Source organism: Amblyomma americanum, chromosome 11 (assembly GCF_052857255.1).
Source record: "Amblyomma americanum isolate KBUSLIRL-KWMA chromosome 11, ASM5285725v1, whole genome shotgun sequence".
Taxonomy (NCBI): domain Eukaryota; kingdom Metazoa; phylum Arthropoda; class Arachnida; order Ixodida; family Ixodidae; genus Amblyomma; species Amblyomma americanum.
In genome coordinates, this window is record NC_135507.1 from 703122 (window position 1) to 720722 (window position 17601).

Below are 17601 nucleotides of genomic sequence, written 5' to 3' on the forward strand. Positions count from 1 at the left end.
TGTTGAACAGAGGTAGGTGGCTGATGTTCAACCCAGGAACTGGCCCCTCTGAGCTGTGCTCTAAAAGAAATGAACCTACCTATAGAGCTTCTGGCTGGATTCTCATTAACAATGCTCGACAGCAAGAGAACAACTAAAGTCCAAACTTCCCGTATTTACTCAGGCTCACTGCATTAGACCTTCAGCAGTGTGGCAGAGGTTTCCATCACCACACAACAAACAAACGTGTACGGGTTTTGAAGTGTTCGGTTTCCTGGGCACATGGAGCAGTTATCAATGCTCAGCATAGTACTTTCGCATCAGTAATGACAAACCAGCCTAGTGAGAGTTTTAAAGAAGCTGGTTTCAAAGCTCTGCAATATAAGAACACTATATGAGCTCACATGTAGAAGCCGCCATGATCCAGACTCCAGCTGGCGAAGGAAGGTGTAAACAGGTCACTGTGCTGCTCCGTCCCATCACATCCCACCGAGCAGATGCGTTTTCGCCTGCGTCGCATCGACGAAGCCTCACGCACCGCCCGCAGGGTCGCGTATCCCGCCACATCGCGCGCACTTGTGTACATGAGCACAGGAGAGTCGGGGGACACTGGACTCGCCGATGTGCTGCTCCGCGAGAGTGTCCGCACGCCACCGACAAAGCCCCGAGGCCTCCGAGGCATCACCCCACCGTCGAGCTGGTGGTTGCCACCCAGCGTGCTCAGGGAGGTGGAGCTGGCGATCGGGCTCAGCGTCTGCACCGTCCTTGTCGCCGGGGCATTCTCGTCGCATGAGCTCACGCCGCTCGTTGTCGAATCGGTGCAGCTGTCCGACCTGCTCTTGCCCGCAGTGACAGCACTCTCGTTGCTGTCGCTCCTCTCGCCCTTCACTTCGGGGTTGCTCGAGAACGAGGTTTCGGTGCCGGAGTCACGGCTGCCACGATCCTTGGAGGCATCAGGCACAGACAGGAGCCGACACTCGGCCACAGAAGGGTGTTCTACAGCTCTCTGAAATCAAGGTCCACCTCTCATGTAACAACATGCCTTCAATAAACACCCAGTTCACTTGAAACGAGGATTTGGTCCCGTCAACATCGTGTGCGACAAACAGTCACATTTAGCTCTAATTACGCATAATTCGAGCAAATTTTTTTATTCCTTCCTTGTTAAAATTATGGACAGTAGACTGCATGCGAAGAAGGCAATCATTGGCAACATGTTGACGGCCAAAGACGGCAGTGGCTGCATTCAATGGTTGTTGGGTGCCTCGACAATGGCATCACTTTCAGCATCTGTAGAAATAATGGTACTTTTCGCATAAGTAGGTGGAGTGCTTAGCTGAAGACAGAGAGGACATCATTCATCCAATCAAGCACATGGGAGGTTTATAGGCCTTAGCTCCTGAAACTTTGTGTGTAGACACATGAAAGTCATGCCAATACAAAACATTCGGTGAGCCCTTTTGAACAGCCACACTAACTGCTCATAAGACAACGAATGAGGAAGCTGTTTCATAGCACGACAGCATGACAACAGCCGCCCCGGTGGCTCAGTGGTTATGGCACTAGGCTGCTGACCCGAAAGATGCGGGTTCGATCCTGGCTCTGGAGGTTGCATTTCATTTAATGGGGGCAAAATTCTAGAGGCCCATGTACTGTGCGATGCCAATGCATGTTAAAGAACCCCAGGTGGTCGAAATTTCCGGGGCCCTTCACTACGGTGAAGGCCTGCGTCGCTTTCAGACGTTTAACCCCCATGAACCAAACCAGCATGACATGAAATCTGCAGGGTGTGAGCTGTCAAATGCACCTTGCATTAAAAGACAATGACAACATGAAATATGCAGGGTGTGAGCTGTCAAATGCACCTCGCATTAAAAGACAATGTGCATGTCTTTAGCACCTCTCAACTGCTCAAGCACTGCATAGAACTGCTGCCACCACAGTTTCAACACTGCAGTTTGCCCCGCAGCTTACAAACCGTCATTACTGCAGCAGTGGCGGGCGCAAATCTACCCAATCACATACAGTTAAACCTTGTTGCAGCGAACCTCCATACCATGAATTTTTCGGTGCTACGAAGTTTCTCAGTTCCCCAATGCCACTCCCATTGAAGTGTGTGTATTTGAGACCACTATGTAACAAAGATTTTGAGGCAGTTCACACTCATATATATCGATATTGATTATCTCCCTATTGAAGAGCAAATACGATTTGACGTTGTAATGTTTTAAGAAATTTGGTTTGCCTCGGAAGAGGATGTGTACACATTTCAAACGTACAAATCGTATTACATGAACTGTGCCGACACAAGCGGTGTTGGTCTAGCAATGATCGTCTTAAATTCAATTGATACTGAACTGCTGTCTGGATTTTCCCGTATTATTCCCTTTTATGAAATGCTTGTGATTAGATGTGGTACTATACTACAGTATTCTGTGTATGCTACCGCCCTCCATCAACCAATGTCCAGTTATTTTTTCCTTTTCTCAAATCCTTTTTAGAATTTGTGAATGCAAGAAAACAATTTCATTCTTTGTGGCGACTTCAATATAAATACGCTAGTTGATAGTAGCGTAAAGTTAAAGCTAGAATTGTTGTTAAACAGCCATTGCTGCCAAAACATCGTAATGTCAGCGACACGAATTACTGCACAATCTATGCCACTTTTACATTTGTTTGTAACCAACTTTGATCCATCCCTAGTTAAGGCTGGTAGGTTAATTCATAGTGTTACCGACCACTTGCCGATAGCTATGTCAGTGAATCAGCCTATTAACAGAGTAAAACGAATGCATTCCAAATTTGCTGAGTTATTAATCCCGGAACGCTCTGCACATTTAGAGGTCACCTAACCACAGTCTGTTGGAATGATGTGTTCACAGCAAGTGACCCGGACATAGCATGCGACACATTTCTACGAAAGTTTTCAGATATATACCGCGCCTGTTTTCCCATCAGGACATTTAGAACATTGAACAGAAGTCAAAAACTGTGGATAAGCAAAGAATTGTTACTGCTTATGAAAACAACGAGACCACTTATTGTTACATCGTAAACACACATCAAGTGTGTGCCCCGATCGATGAACCACACGAGTCAAGTGCAGGCGTCAGAAGAACATTTACTGATATCGAAGCGTACCTTATATAGCAGGGAAAAGGACAGCAACGGAAGGGAAGGAGAGTCCCGGCTGACCAGGCTCAGCCAACTCGGAAGCCAAATGATAAGCTGCGATGGGGCAACTGAAACTGGTTACAACATTTCTCTTCCCTTAATACTGCAGACGCTTTGAACATCGTAGCGGAACTTCACAGCCATCTGCTGGATTTGGGGGGGGGTGGCTGCGTCTTGCGTTGGTCCTTGTGCTGGCAGCCGAAGTGGTGACGTTATCTGCTGCGTGTGTGGCTCTGATTGAACTTCCGGCGGGCTTGGCTGCGTTGTTGTGCACACCTGGTCAATGTGCCGCCGCATGGGTCCACATGGATCGCGACCATTCGTGCACCGGACGCAGATGCTGTTCTGCCCGGCGTCCACTTTGTGTCTCCCAAGCCATAATTACGGGTGTAAACAGCAACGTCTGCTGGCATTCATCCATTTGCGGTGAACCTGTATAAACGGGAGGAAATAATGCGTCCAAGCGAGATCGGATAGGGTAGCCCAAAAAGAGTTCAGAAGGACATTTTCCTGAACTGAGGGGAGTCCTTCTGCAGTTAAAAAAAAAAGACTGTCTTCTAGTCAGCCGTTGCCCATTTTCTTGAGGCCGCCCTTGATTGTGTGGCCCTTTCTGCCAGCCCATTCGATTGCAGGTGGTACACAGGCGTACGCAGGTGGGTTATGTTATTTCTCTTCACAAATGTCCCAAACTCACCGCTGGTGAACTGCGTGCCATTATCGGTTAGGACGGTGCGAGGAATACTACATCTGCAAAACATATTCTGCAAGGAGCTGATCGTAGCGGAGTTACTTGCTCGATTCAGTGGAACAGCTTTGGTCCACTTACTGTGTGTGTTTACAAGCTTAAGGACCGTTGTACCCAATACTGGCCCCGCAAAGTAAGCATGAACTCTTTCCTAGCTCTCCTGAATCTTTGGGCAGTTCGATGCCGGTGCAGCAGCAGGCATAGGCAAGTTTTGTATACAGTAAAAGCTCGTTAATTCGAACTCGGTAAATTCGAACTGACGCCCGTGTCCTGGCACAGCCCCGTGTATTTCAATAGGGGAAAACTCCCGATAATTCGAACAAGTCGGCATCCGCTACGATTAATTCAAACTAGGAGCTGAGGCTGGGCGATCCACATTTATTGGAATTCCGGTAACCGCGGCTGGTGAGCCAGTGGAGCGGGCTGTCGACGTTGCTGGCCAGGCCGGTTGCTGAAAGCGTTCTGTGTTGCGCGAGGAAGATCTTCACCAGCGCCGCTGCAGATGCTCTCTCCCCTAGCGCGATAAGATAAAAACAAAACAGTATGTACAAGTTTCTTCATGTCATTGAAGGTCGGGTCAGAACTCGGGAAGGCTGTCGGGCGGAAGAAACGAGCTTGAGTGGTCGAGCCTGGCAGCTTCGCAAAGGGCGAGGGGAGCCAAAAGATAATGATGACGGAAGCACAAGGTGGGAAAAGTCATCGAGGAATGGGAGGCGAACCAGGCGTGCTTCAGTCATACGGCCTACGGGTGGGCCGGCAGTTGGGTTGCAGTGGGCCGGGAAATGCCGATACAGAAAATGCAGCCGCGTGGGAACGAATGGGCCGGGAAATGCAGATACAGAAAATGCAGCCGCGTGGAGATGAATGGGCTATAGGCGATGTGCGCTGGCCCAGTCGGTGCGGACCAAGATATGGCACGGGGAAACCACAGCCGTAGAAATGAAGGCAATGCCTCCGCCGCTGGCGACGGTGAAACGACAGCGGACGGCACTGCGCTTGAGGTCTGCTGCGTGGGGCACGGGCTGCCTCGTCAGGATGTAGTCGAATCGGGCGACGGGGTGGACCGGCTGTCTGCAAAAACAATCCCACAGAGGCGTTGGGGGTAACAGAGGGCACAAGTCCTTGACATAGGGGCCAGAATTGGAAGGAAGCGGTAGTGCTTGGGCTTGGGCAGGGCATGTAATGCGAAGGCAAGATAACCGCTGGTCCTTACGGGTAACGGAGTGGATTCCAAGAGAAGGTTAAGTGGGCAGATGAGATTAAGAAGCTTGCAGGCAAAGGGTGGATGCAGCTGGCAAAGGACAGGGTTAATGGGAGAGACATGGGAGAGGCCTTCGCCCTGCAGTGGGTGCAGTAAGGCTGATGATGATGATGATGGTAGTGCTGAGTCCCTTGGCAGTGTTGGATGGGGCACAGGCACTGGTGAAGGCGCCAGGTGGGCAGGAATGCGTGGCAGGAGTTTCGTGTGGTGCGTTAGGCGCGACAGGGCCCCGGGGTGGCGTGCATGCATGCCTCACGACAGGAATGACAGTTGTGGTCACTGTGGTTGGGCTTGAGGTAGCAGGCGAACTTGGGACTAGAAGCAAGTCCGGGCCCGGGTCGAGAGAGGATGCTGCCGGTGATGGCCCAAGGGCAGGCGCCACAGCTGAGAAGCAGGGCTGGGCAGGAGGTGCTCAGGGGCGGGACCTCGCAGGTGGATGGCCGTCTGTAGTGGCCGCTGCAGCAAACTTGGGAGAGACCGGGGTGTAGTACGAGGCAGCTTGATGTGAAGGTTGGCAAGAAATGGATGCGTGCTCGCATGACACTTGCCGAACCGTGGGTGGGGGCACATTCGGTATCGGCGATAGTGGACAGACCGGTGTGGGAAGCGACTCTGGTGGAGTAGCTGGCAGAGGGAAAACCGATGTAGCTATGAGGGGGGATGCAGCCAGTGGTCGCGAGTCGAGTGGCAGCGCAGCTTCGGAGCCCGGAACAGCAGGGCAGTGTGTGGGCGGGAGCTGCAAGCCAAAATACGCCGTCAGGCCCTTCTTGAAATCGGCATATATGTTGGGGCCAGGAGGCGGCAACCGCAGCTGTGCCAGGAGACCGGGTGGGAGCTCGCGGCTGGCGTGCTGATAGCGCAGCAGCTGGCTGGACACATGGTGGATGTGAAAGTGCAAGTCCAGCAGCGCCAGACACAAAACGGGGTCCCTGGAATAAAACATGGGCAGGCCGGGCAGCCGAGGAAGGAAGGAGCGCTGATACAGCTGAAGGAGCTTGCCGGATGTGATAGTAGGTGCCTACATGGCGACGAAAAGCTGCCAAAAGCCGGGTGCGAACAGCGGGCGTGCAGCGGCAAGGCCAAGTGGAGGGACAGGACAGCCAGGAGCACAGTGCCTGTTGGAATAGTTTGGCGTGCGTCGAAGCTGTCATTTGGTGTCACCAGGGGCTGTATTCCGAGTTTGAGTCATAATAAAAAGCGTCATAATCTGCCGCAGCAGCCACACCTAATTGGTAAAAAAACCGGAAGCTGATGTCGGTTCGGTTGCGACTGTGAGCGGCGGGAGGATGTCACTGCGTTGCGGTTGCTGCAGCGAAACGTCCAACGGCGCTTTTGCTCTTTGCCGAGAAAAAGAACGTGACCAAAGCGACAGAACAAACATTCAGCCACAACTTTGGTTGCGCATCGGATTCCACTGCTACAGTGAACTAGACCACAGCAAAGGAGTAATATCAAAGCTGCTTTATTTACCGAATTGACTTCAGCAAATACAAACCATATAGTTCAGGCACTTTTTTCTGCACCGTAAAGGCCGAAGGTGTACTTATAGAGGAAAATATTCTACGCAACCATGTATGGCTTTTCAGTGACAGAAGGTGGCCTCTACAGCCGTCAATCGCCGATGGTAAATAAAAGGCAGCTAGCTTGCTCGCACAACACGCTGTTTTACATTTATCTTGAGGAAAAGAGAGCTGAGAGGAAAATTTGTAGCATGCACTCACTCGCTGCACAACGCGCGCTTCGTGCCGGGCTGAACCAAGACGCCATGACGACTTGCCGTCAGCAACATCGCTGAATGTAAATTGGTGCTGTGATAGGACGGTTGTGCAGATGGTAATCTATGTTTCTTTCATTCATTTTATGCAGGCACTGCAAATAAGTAAAAGGAATGAGCTAAAAAAATCTTCTGTGTTTCTCTTGATATATATGCGTTGGCAGACTTCGCAGACGAAGTTTCCATAGGTTCGCCATGGTACAAAGCGCACACATGCCCATTGACGCCTTAAAACTAACTTGCAAGCTCAATGATGCAGAGCCACACCACCACGGCTATTGAGAACCGTAAGGGACACCAAAAAACCACCGCTGTCATGTCGAACGCTTCGGTGCAGCAGCGCGTCGCTGGCGACTGACCATTCGTGCACGTGAGTGGTTTCACGCTAGCAGACAGTACACACGATCATGATGCAGGATGCTTCAGCACCTAATAGAGAGCTCTAGAATAAGAAATGCACGTTTACGTGCAGTAAATACAAGTATATTACGGGTCATTCTGCTTTATGTTACATTATTCAACATACGCAGACGAAATAACTCGGTGAGAGTGGCGCCATCCAGTTTGAATGAAGAGAACAATTTCTGCCACAAACCGGTGCTCGTTAGGCTTACGAGCTACCACATTGTCCAACGAAATAAAAAACAGGCCGAATTTATCGCCCATCCAATTTGTTATAAGCAAGACAAGACAAAGGGAAAGTCCCGTACCAAGTTTATAGCCAATTCATGGGCCGAAAAACGCAGTAACATCGACAAGTTCACTTCGAAAAGAGAGGCTCCACTTCAGAGCGCGCCGCCATGTTGGCTGTCAAGCATCTGCTGCGTGCGCTATGTGTTTGACGTCACCGTCCAGTTTCTTCAACCCTTTTCGCTGCATCCGAACCACCACATCCGCTTCTGGCGTTTCGACCAATCAGGTGTGGCCGCTGCAGCAGATTATGACGCCTTTTATTATAACACAAACTCCGAATACGGACCCAGATGTGAAAGGAGGTCCACATTTATTAGAATTCCGGTAGTCGCGGCTGGTGAGCCGGCGGAGCGGGCTGTCGACGTTGCTGGCCAGGCAGGTTGCCGAAAGCATGTGTTGCGTGAGCGAGATCTTCACCAGCGCCGCTACAGAGCCACTGGCTTGACACCGCTCCTCGTAGATAGCATAGCGAGTAAAACACGCTCCGAATTTACCAGAGATGCAAAATAATGGAAGAAAAAAAGCCGAGCGCACGAGGCTCACGGATCCAGTGTTCCGGTGTATGCCGTAGCAGGTTTTCGCTGCTGGAGCACTCGCCCACGGCACTTATGCTTCGGCGCGAGCCGTTCCAGGTCTTCATTGTGCCGCTGTCGCTAGGCCGCGGTCACGAGGTGTAAACAGCATAGTATGGCTGTTCGGGGTTCGGGTGATGACTGCTTTTGCTGGTGCCGTGAGTGCGAGCTACGCGGTCAGCAGCATGGAGACGTTGGAGCCCTTGAGCGACGCCGATATAATTGAGGCTGCATGCTCCAAGCAAATGTCACGGAGCTCACATGTGGTGAGAACAGCCGACAATGATTAGTCCGACGGCGGCGATGAGACTATGTCACCGCCAAGTGCATGTGAAGTAGCGTCGGCGCTCGATGCTGCAGCACAGCACTTCTCTGTCAGTGAGAACTCTGACGTTGCGCAGGAGCTTTGGGCAAGCTGCAGATCATGCTGATGGAGTCTTGGTGGAAGAAACACAAGGAAATGCACTTCGCTGATCAGTGATTACTTCTAATTTTGACAACCCTTCGTAAATAAACATGTTTTGGAGCACAAATAGCGTCATATATTTCAGCAAAGCCTGAACTCCATGTACGCGAAAACTCATGCGAACGCGAAGGTGGCAAGTGGCGAAGCATTTTTGCCGTGTTGCTTGTCTCATCGCTCGGATCTGCACCAACAGAAAATTTCGCTCATCATCCAGAAGTCCCCCACGTGACTGGCCAATCAGAGCCCCAAACAGCGTTTCCAGTTTGTCCATGGTTTGTCACAGCTTCTCCGCCGAGGTCCGAGATCGCCTCAACCACCATGGCCTCAACAAGCGCGCCGCCTTGGTCATCGCCACAGTCGAGAAAATATTTGCCTTGCTGTAGCTCTGAGGCAGACCCACATCATTTAAATCATGAGAACAATCTACTTGGAGGGCTAACAACATTTGAAGCGGGCTATACGAGCGGGCGTACTACAGGAAGAGATGAGTGTCGAGCCGCGGGTACCGGCGCTCGATCCACCGTGCCACTGCGCTCCAACTGTATATACATGCAGAAACACTTGCAGCACGCATTCTCACTTGTATATTACAGTTTGCTCACTTACAAGCAGATTGAGGTGACAGTTTACGGGAGTGTTTTTACTAAGCCGGAGTGCACAGGCACCGAATGAAAGCACACCTCCCCCGTGAATCCGTGATATGACATAGTCTCCGCAAGCCCGCCGGCTTGGTTATCTCCACTGCCGCTACACCGCTGCCGTAGAGGAAATATTTCTTTTGCCCTGACTACGAGGCACACTCACAAAATTTTAAAAGAGAGAGAACAGCTTACGGGCGCGTTTACTAAGCTGGAGTGCGCAAAGCACGGAGCCCGCTGTGCACTAAGCGACGGAGCGAGCGCCGCCGTGCCGCCTTGTTCGCTCGTATGTGCACATGGAGCACGCTCTTAAAGCTCGCTGCTCACGCAAATGCATTCCAGTACTTGTCTCTGGCGCATAACTGGCCGATCAATTTATTTCATTTGCCAACAGAACCGGATGAATTCAATTCTCAAAATATGCCCGTCACAAGCATGTAGTAGCGCCTAGCTCGCGACAACGAGTCTAGATGTGACTGCTTCGGGTTCTGCTCGCGCGGCAGGGCGCTATAATCGCTCATTCTAGCGCCCATTCGGTAATTCTAACTTCACTTAGTTCGAACAATTTTCCAGTCCCCTTCAAATTCGAATTAACGAGCTTTTACAAGAAGCAGATAACTGTTCAATGCTGTTGTCGAGACCCAGCCACCAGAGCGATAAACTGGAGACCGCCTTCAGGGCAGAGGCGCCTTGGTGGGTTTCACGCAAGTGGTCTAACACGCATGCATGTAATTTTTCTGGAATCACAACTCTCCGACCCCAGTACAACAAATCATGTGCTGCGGACAGTTCCAATCGCCAGTCGAAAGATGGTTTCACGTCCGAGTCAAGGTCATTCTTACTTGCTGGCCAGCCATGAAACACGTGTCTCACAATTTTTGTCACCAAACGGTCTACTGCTGTTCACCGCTTTAACTCAGGCAGCGAAATAGTTTCATCTGTGAAGGTTTCCAATTCCGAGATAATCAGCAGGCTCACTTTCCGTCTCTGTCTCTTGGGGCAACCGGCTCAGTGCATCAGAATTGATGAGTGGCTTGCCGGGAGAGTATTGCAGACTGTACTGAAATCCTCTAAGATACAAAACCCAACGCTGAATACAAGCAGCAGCCAGGGCTGGTGTAGGCCGATCCGACTTCAGGAGGCCCAGAAGAGCTGGTGGTCTGTGACTAATGTGAACTCGTCACCTACAAGATAGTCACACAATTTAGTCACACGAAACACGAGACCAAGGGCCTCTTTCTTGAGCTGAGAATAAATCTGCTTGGCTATTGTCGGCGTTCGAGAACAAAACTTTACGGACCTTTTCACAGGTCCATAAAGTTTCGTTCTCGAACGCTGTTCACAGGTCCATCTGTGCGGAATGGTACAGCTCCAATACCATGTGGTGATGCATCGCATTCTAGTTTCAGTGGCTTTTCAGGGACAAAATGTATGGCTTTGCCAATACAAGGCTGTTTCCTGTGCGGCTTCCCACTTCCACCGCGAGTGTTTCTTGAGCAAGTGGTGCAGTGGTGCTAGCAGACACACGTTAGGCATGAACTTTCAATAATATGTCAGCATTCACAAAAGCGAATGCAATTCACCCACATTCTGTGGTCTTGCGGCCTTCAAGATTGCTTCCACATTTTTTTTCCCTTTGGATGCAGACCGTTGCAATTGATTCGGCGCCCTAGATAAGTGGCTGACCACTGAAGAAACTTGCACTTCTCCTGTCATAACTTTATGCCGCACTCTTTGAATCGTTGTAGCACAAGCTGCAAGTCCTTGCCAACTTTTCCCCTTTCTCCGATACCAGAGTCATCAAGAAAAGCCTGAACTCCTGACAGGCCCTGCAGGACGGTCTCAATTGGGCTCTGAAAAATGGTTTGTGCTGAAGAGATACCAAGGGGCGATCAGTTATAGCAAACAGTCTGTGGTGAGTGTTAATTACGCAAAGCTTCCGCGACTCCTCGTCCAGATCGAGGGTGCAGAAATGCTTACCTCCACTAAGGCAAGCAAACATATCATCAACAGAGGCAATAGATACTGATCTAATATGCAATGTGGGTTTAAGGTAACTTTAAAATCACCGCAAATTCTAATGGTGCCATCTTTCTTCAACACAGGCACAATTGGTGGGGCCTACTCTCAGTGCGTGACGGGTGACAGTACCCCCTGTGCTACAGGTCAGTCCAAATCTTGCGATACTTTATCACACAGAGGAAACAGGAAGCGATCAAACCTTACAAAATTTTGGTGTGGCTCCCTCCTTCAAGTGTAGATGCGCCCATCAATCGTTCCAAGGTCTGTGTTGAACACATCTTGAAAGTCAGCAAAAATATCGTCGACAGCAGGTGAGGAGGTTGGGCTGTTATGTTGAAGACTGACGATCCTGACTTGGAAAGCTGAGCGATCAAGTCACGACCGCATAGACTGGGACCTGGGCAGTCCAGGATAATCAAGGGACAGTTGACGGATATGCCATTGTACGACACAGGCATGTGCAATTCCCCCAGCACGTGAAGTTTGCCCAGGTAGCATCACAGCTTGACGTATGTGGGCTTCAGTGATAGCCAATGTTGTCAATGTCCGTCGAAAATATGTCGTGCGACGACACACACCAGAAAGCCCATGTCTACATGCACGGACACATCCACGCCTGCCCAGGTGAAGGTGCGCTTAATGGGCGGTTCCAGTTGAGCAATACATGTTGAGCTTAGCGTTCAAACATGTGCAGCATCATCAAAGTCTTCACTAGGGCAGTTATAGCAAGGGTTTGACAGCGTATGCCCTGAAGTGCGTGCCTATTTGTCCAAGGCTGTTGCCCATGTGTGTCACTAAAGCACTTCTTAGCAAGATGCCCTTGCTTACCGCAGCTGTAGCACCGCACCTTGGACCAGCCACAAGCATTAGCACAGAGCAGTCCACGTGAACCAAATTGAGAAAACCGGAAAATCCTACCGTTATAACCAACTGTCGTTATATCTGGACCGGTAAAAAAAAAAAGCAATAAGATCACACCCATGTATTCCCGCATGCATGCAGGTATTACCCTGTGCATGTAGCCACCGCCACCGACACTCCTGTCGAGGGCGAACGGAGTCTTGGCACTCTGCCAAGTTCGCTGACGGAGCCACCCCCTCTGGAGCTCCCATCAAAAGATACAAGGTCGCGATGTTATAGACGCACAGCTTCTTGACGCGCTGCCAAGGTCTGTGCTGTGCCGTCAAGAAAAGCTAGCGCTTACAAAAAAAAAAAAAAGTAAATTCTCAACCAGCTCAACGCTGAAATTGGGGAAAGGGAGAGGGGGATCAGAGCTATTGCCTTGCCCTTAGTCGGCATAACATTTTACTGAGTTTATGAACGCACAAAGGGCAGAAACTGTGTGATACAGCGTCTCGCGGCGGCTGCCAAGCAAGCTCCTCCCTCCAACGGTTGTGACAACGATAGTGCTTGGTTACCAAGGCGCTCTGCCACAGATTTAACCGTGCTGGTCTGTTACCAGAGTTTTTACGTCATTCACTTCAAAGTATTTTATTTTTTATCAAAGTTTCGGGCAAACTTTGGCCATAAACACCTTCTGGGCGGCCAGAATCCTATCGCTGCATCCGTTATTTTGCCGATAATTGTATCGTTGTACAAGGGTTATCCCAAAATTAAGGTCTCCAGTTCTTTTATAGATCGAAAGAAATGTTTATTTTATTAAGCAATTTACAAACCACTTAAAAGGCAGACCATTCTTCTACTTTTACATATAATTGCTGTTGCGGTCTATGCATTGTTGCAAACGCTGGGGCAGTTTTTGTATGCCCATGTTATACCAGCTCGCCGTCATGCCGTTGAGGAAATGTTTGACTGCATCTTTCACTTTGTCGTCATCGGTGAAGCGCCTTCCAGCGAGATGTTCTTTTAGATTTGGAAACAAGTGGTAGTCACTTGGTGCAAAGTCTGGACTGTAGGGTGGGTAGCTGATGACGTCCCATCCAAACTGTTACAGGAGAGCAACGGTTTGGCAGGCAACATGGGGGCCAGCGTTGTCGTGGAGAAGACTCACGTGCTTGCTTAGCATTCTTCTTCTGCGATTTTGAATCGCCCGTCTGAGTTCCGAAAGCGTCTCACAATATTTGTCCGTGTTTACAGTGGTGCCAGGAGCCATGAAGTCTACCAACAATACCCCTTTTGATCCCAAAACAATGTTACCATGACTGCCGGCAGACTGTGTTCGCTTGAATTTTCGCGGCTTGGGCGAAGAGGAGTGCCACCACTCACGTGATTCTTGTTTGGTCTCAGGTGTGAAGTGGAATGCCCAGGTATCGTCACCCATAACAAAGGAATCCAAAATGGTCTGCTTTTCATCTCCGAAGAAATTCGCGGGAGGAGTCAACACATTGTGGTTGATGGTCGTGTGTGAGCATTCACAGAACACATCTTGCGCACACCTTCCGATATTTCAACTTTGCTGTCAAAATCCTATGAATAGTGCTCCTAGAAACGCCAAAATGTAGAGTTCGTCGAGTAGGATCTCTCCGCATCATTTCTTCAACATTCGCAACTGTCTCATCAGAAATTGACGGTTTCCCGCTTCTTTCTTCATCGTGAATTTAAGTGCGATCAGCTGTGAACTCCCTACACCTCTTGCGGGCGTTTTTAACAACCATGCACGACTCTCCGTACATTTCAGTCAACTGGCAATTAATTTCGATTGGTTGAATGGCTTTTGCGTTGAAAAATTGAATAACTGCACGAACTTCGCACCTGGCGGTAGCAACAAACGGGACCTCCATTCCAAATGGCTGCCGTGCCAAGACTGACAGTCCCTTTCGTGTTGAGCCATGGCTTGTTTGGAAGACGGAGAACAATGAACACAGCAAGCAGTATGGCAAGCAGCCACACAAATAGTCCTGCGGCCGCAACCCTTTGGAAACCTTACTTTTGGGATTACCCTCGAATATGGTTTATTTTTACACAGGGGCAATAGGAGAATTGACATATCTAAACATTTTGATCGTTATAAGCGATATATCGTTATACCTGCTATCGTTGAAAGTGGATTTCACTGTACTATGCTTCTTGCGACCACACTGACTGCATTCCGGTAACGCCTCGTTAGACCCCGTGTGATGTGCATCAACCTTCAGAGCGGCCGTCAGTTCTGAACTCATTTTCTGGGCATTGTTATCAGCTGCTTCTGCTGCCAGCGCCATGGCTTCCACTTCCACCCCCGGCAAATTTTCCTTGGCCAACAACTGCTTTTGTAATGAGCTTGACCTGACCTCACATACCATACGGTCCCGTAGCATCTGATTCCGAAGGTTTCTTCCATCCTCGTCGCCACTGTTACATCATAAACACGCGGCAAAAAAATGTTTATTGCTAACGAAGCGTACCTTATATAGCGGGGAAAGGGACAGCAAGGGAAGGGAAGGAGGGGCTCGGCCGCTAATTGATAAGCAGCAACGGGGCAACTGAAACTGCTCACTACAATTATACAAAACATTTATATACAGTAAGACTCCAGAAGCCCTCCAACCGTTCAAGATGCACAGAAATTTATCACCAAACACCTTCATGCTGCAAAAACTGAGTATAATATCAACCTATTCAACTCAACAGAAGGGCGCACAGGAAATGTTTGGAAGGCACTCAACACTGTAAACAGAACTCAGTGAGAAGCAGTACCTAAAATTGTGCAAGACAGAGCAGAGTTACAAGATGATGAACTAGCTAATGCCTCCAACAGTTTTTTTCTGTGGGTTGGTGATGCTACAGACAACACTCCTGATTTAACTTTCATGAATGTCCGAAATGAAAAAATATTTTTTGAGCCAGTGTCTGAAAGTGAAGCCGTTGCAACGTTTTTGGCGATTAATGCCAGCAAAGCATCCAATGCTGGTGACATTCAGATAAAGATACTAATTAATGTAATAGCACCTTGACTTACTCATATTTTCAACCTATCTTTGTCAACTGGAATTTTCCCGTGTAGTGAAGATAGCAAAGGTAACAGTTATATTCAAGAAAGGTGATAGAAAAATTAAGTCAAATTGTCGTCCTATATCAGTTCTACTCTTTTTTATTATTGAAAAAGGCCTGGAGAAAATGTTTCCAACGTCTGTTCTCATTTAGTGAGCGTCAGAACAGAGCTGGCACTCTTAGCTGAAAAAGCATTCATTATGGAGAAGCGCAAACATTGGTTCGTCTGAATGGAATGACCCTTCTTTTTCTCACTTGCTTTGTCTGATGTGATGTAGCTTAGCGTACATATATGTGTCGATATGTGTACCACCTTCGTCGCACGCTGTTGTGATGCTCTGTGTGCAAGGAGGTCAGGGCTGTTTTTACAGCTTTTTACCTGGTCTCCTCGCAACATTCTTTTGTTGCAAAATAAAATTTCAACTTCAACTTGCTATTCCGACTATCTGTTAGCTAGGTTTCCCGACAACAAAGCACGAACTGACACGAGAGGAGCATCTGAGGTTGCAATGGTCGCCTGCAGCTGACACAATGCGTTGCACTCCAGCGCCGTCGGTGCTTCTAGGTTGGTTTCGCTTTGGAGCCTTATACCTCAAAAACAGCGAAAAATAATAGGACTGAGCAAAACAGACACGGCACGAGCAGTGCACGCCTGTCTCTGCCACAAGGTTGCTCACGCGATTTCGGTGGCGTGGGATTTCGTCACCGACAGCAGCAGGCAGAGTGTGAGATGGAGGGAAGAAGCCTCTGCGGCCAGCCTACTGTGCTTGCTCTCCCCCTCCAGCTCAGCCCACTGGCAGTGGTGGCTGCCCCTACAGTCGCAGTGATCACGAAATGTTTCTCTGCATTTATGACTTTGAACAACGGGATTTTCTGTAAACATTTTCAAGGCCAAAACTGCATGTAACGAAAAACCCCGGACTTTGTTCAATTTCATTAGATCCAGGTCTGACTGTGTACATAACTAAGGCTGCACTTTATACCATCGGCAAGTCAAGCAACCAGCAACAAAAGCTGAAGCAACCAACGCACCTGCGGTGTCTGGTATGGTTGCACTTGCGGCGCTTCCACCTCTGCCTCGTGCCTAGTGTCGCCCGGCCTGCAGTCCGATGATGACCGGGGCCTCCGAGATGAAGTGACCAACGCATCGTGACGCGGCGACAGCGTCACATTCCGCGGCAATGTCTGTGAGTGGCGTATGCTGCTGTTCTCCGCCTGCGACTTCACTTGCTCCGAGACGAAATTCAGTGTCCTCCTCAGGGGTGTCTCACTGGCATCGACACAACTCAGGGACGACGCAGCTGAACCGTAGAAACGGCGGTGGAGCGCGCTGGCGGTGAGCATCTCGCTCTGTTGGCTTCCTGCGCTGCTGATGGACCACGCGTGTGCTCGCAGGGGTGCCGGGGATGTCTGCACAGCTTGGAGAGCGTCCAACGCCACAGGCCAGACCTCGTTGCGCTTGTGCTGAACACAGTCCCAGCCGAGGACACTCAGGCTGTCAACCGAGTCTGAAGTGGTGGCCAGCAGGCAGAGCACATAGAAGCACACACTGGAAGCAGAAGCACAACAAGTAAAGATCAAAACAAAACCCATTCTCCGGCCATATTATGTTTGTTTGGCATCAGGCAGCTCTATTCCCTGCCAACCAATTCAAACTCGTAATGTGTAGACTAAATGGACTCTGATCGCCATTTTGAAGTGAACGGTGCTGTACCAAAAAAAAAAAAAAAAAACTGTTGTGACTAGGCGTGTGCGATTATTCGAAATTCAAATACGAACAACTTTGACACTTGGTTCATATTCGATCCAAGAAACTGATATCCAAGAATTTTCGTAAACTTGCCAGTGGTACACTCGAGCCCACCTATAACGGCTCCACTCAAGACAACTTTTGCTTATAAGGAACGAGACCTGAGCGACCGTCAAAATATACATTGTTTCAATGGCACAAAATCGCATGTATAACGAACATCATTAAGCACTGTTGATCTGATCGGTTGCAGCAAACGGACGGCGTAAACCCGGCGCCACGATACGAGATAGCCTGCCTCTGACCCCTTTGTGCACCCTGCGCGTGGTATGTTTTTCCCCTGAATCTCATCACAGGCGAACTGCCTGCCCCGTTTCGTGCCCATCTCAAAGGAGCTACCCTTTCCCTGTCAACTGGCCTTCCAAGATCACCGTCCCGACCCTCCTCGCAACTCTGCTTCTCTCTCCTCACTCTCTTGCAAACCCATGCGTGGTATCCGCGATCAACCACGCCGCCACCAGTGCCAACCATGAAGGCCACGTTCCGTGAAGCAGGCCTTCCATGGGTGCCAAGAAGTGGCTGCATTGACGCTCACGG

The 17601-nt window shown here is 49.7% G+C and overlaps 1 protein-coding gene across 1 annotated transcript in view; it reads right to left on the reverse strand.

Annotated features, from left to right (window-relative positions):
* Positions 1-17601, reverse strand: part of rictor (rapamycin-insensitive companion of Tor) — a 148148-nt gene that overhangs the window by 31544 nt on the left and 99003 nt on the right. Inside the window, exons 20-21 of the mRNA XM_077643128.1 lie at positions 16287-16803; positions 384-985 (exon numbers count right to left, since the gene is read on the reverse strand). Coding sequence (XP_077499254.1) covers positions 384-985; positions 16287-16803 — 1119 coding nt within the window. The remainder of the gene's footprint in view (positions 1-383; positions 986-16286; positions 16804-17601) is intronic.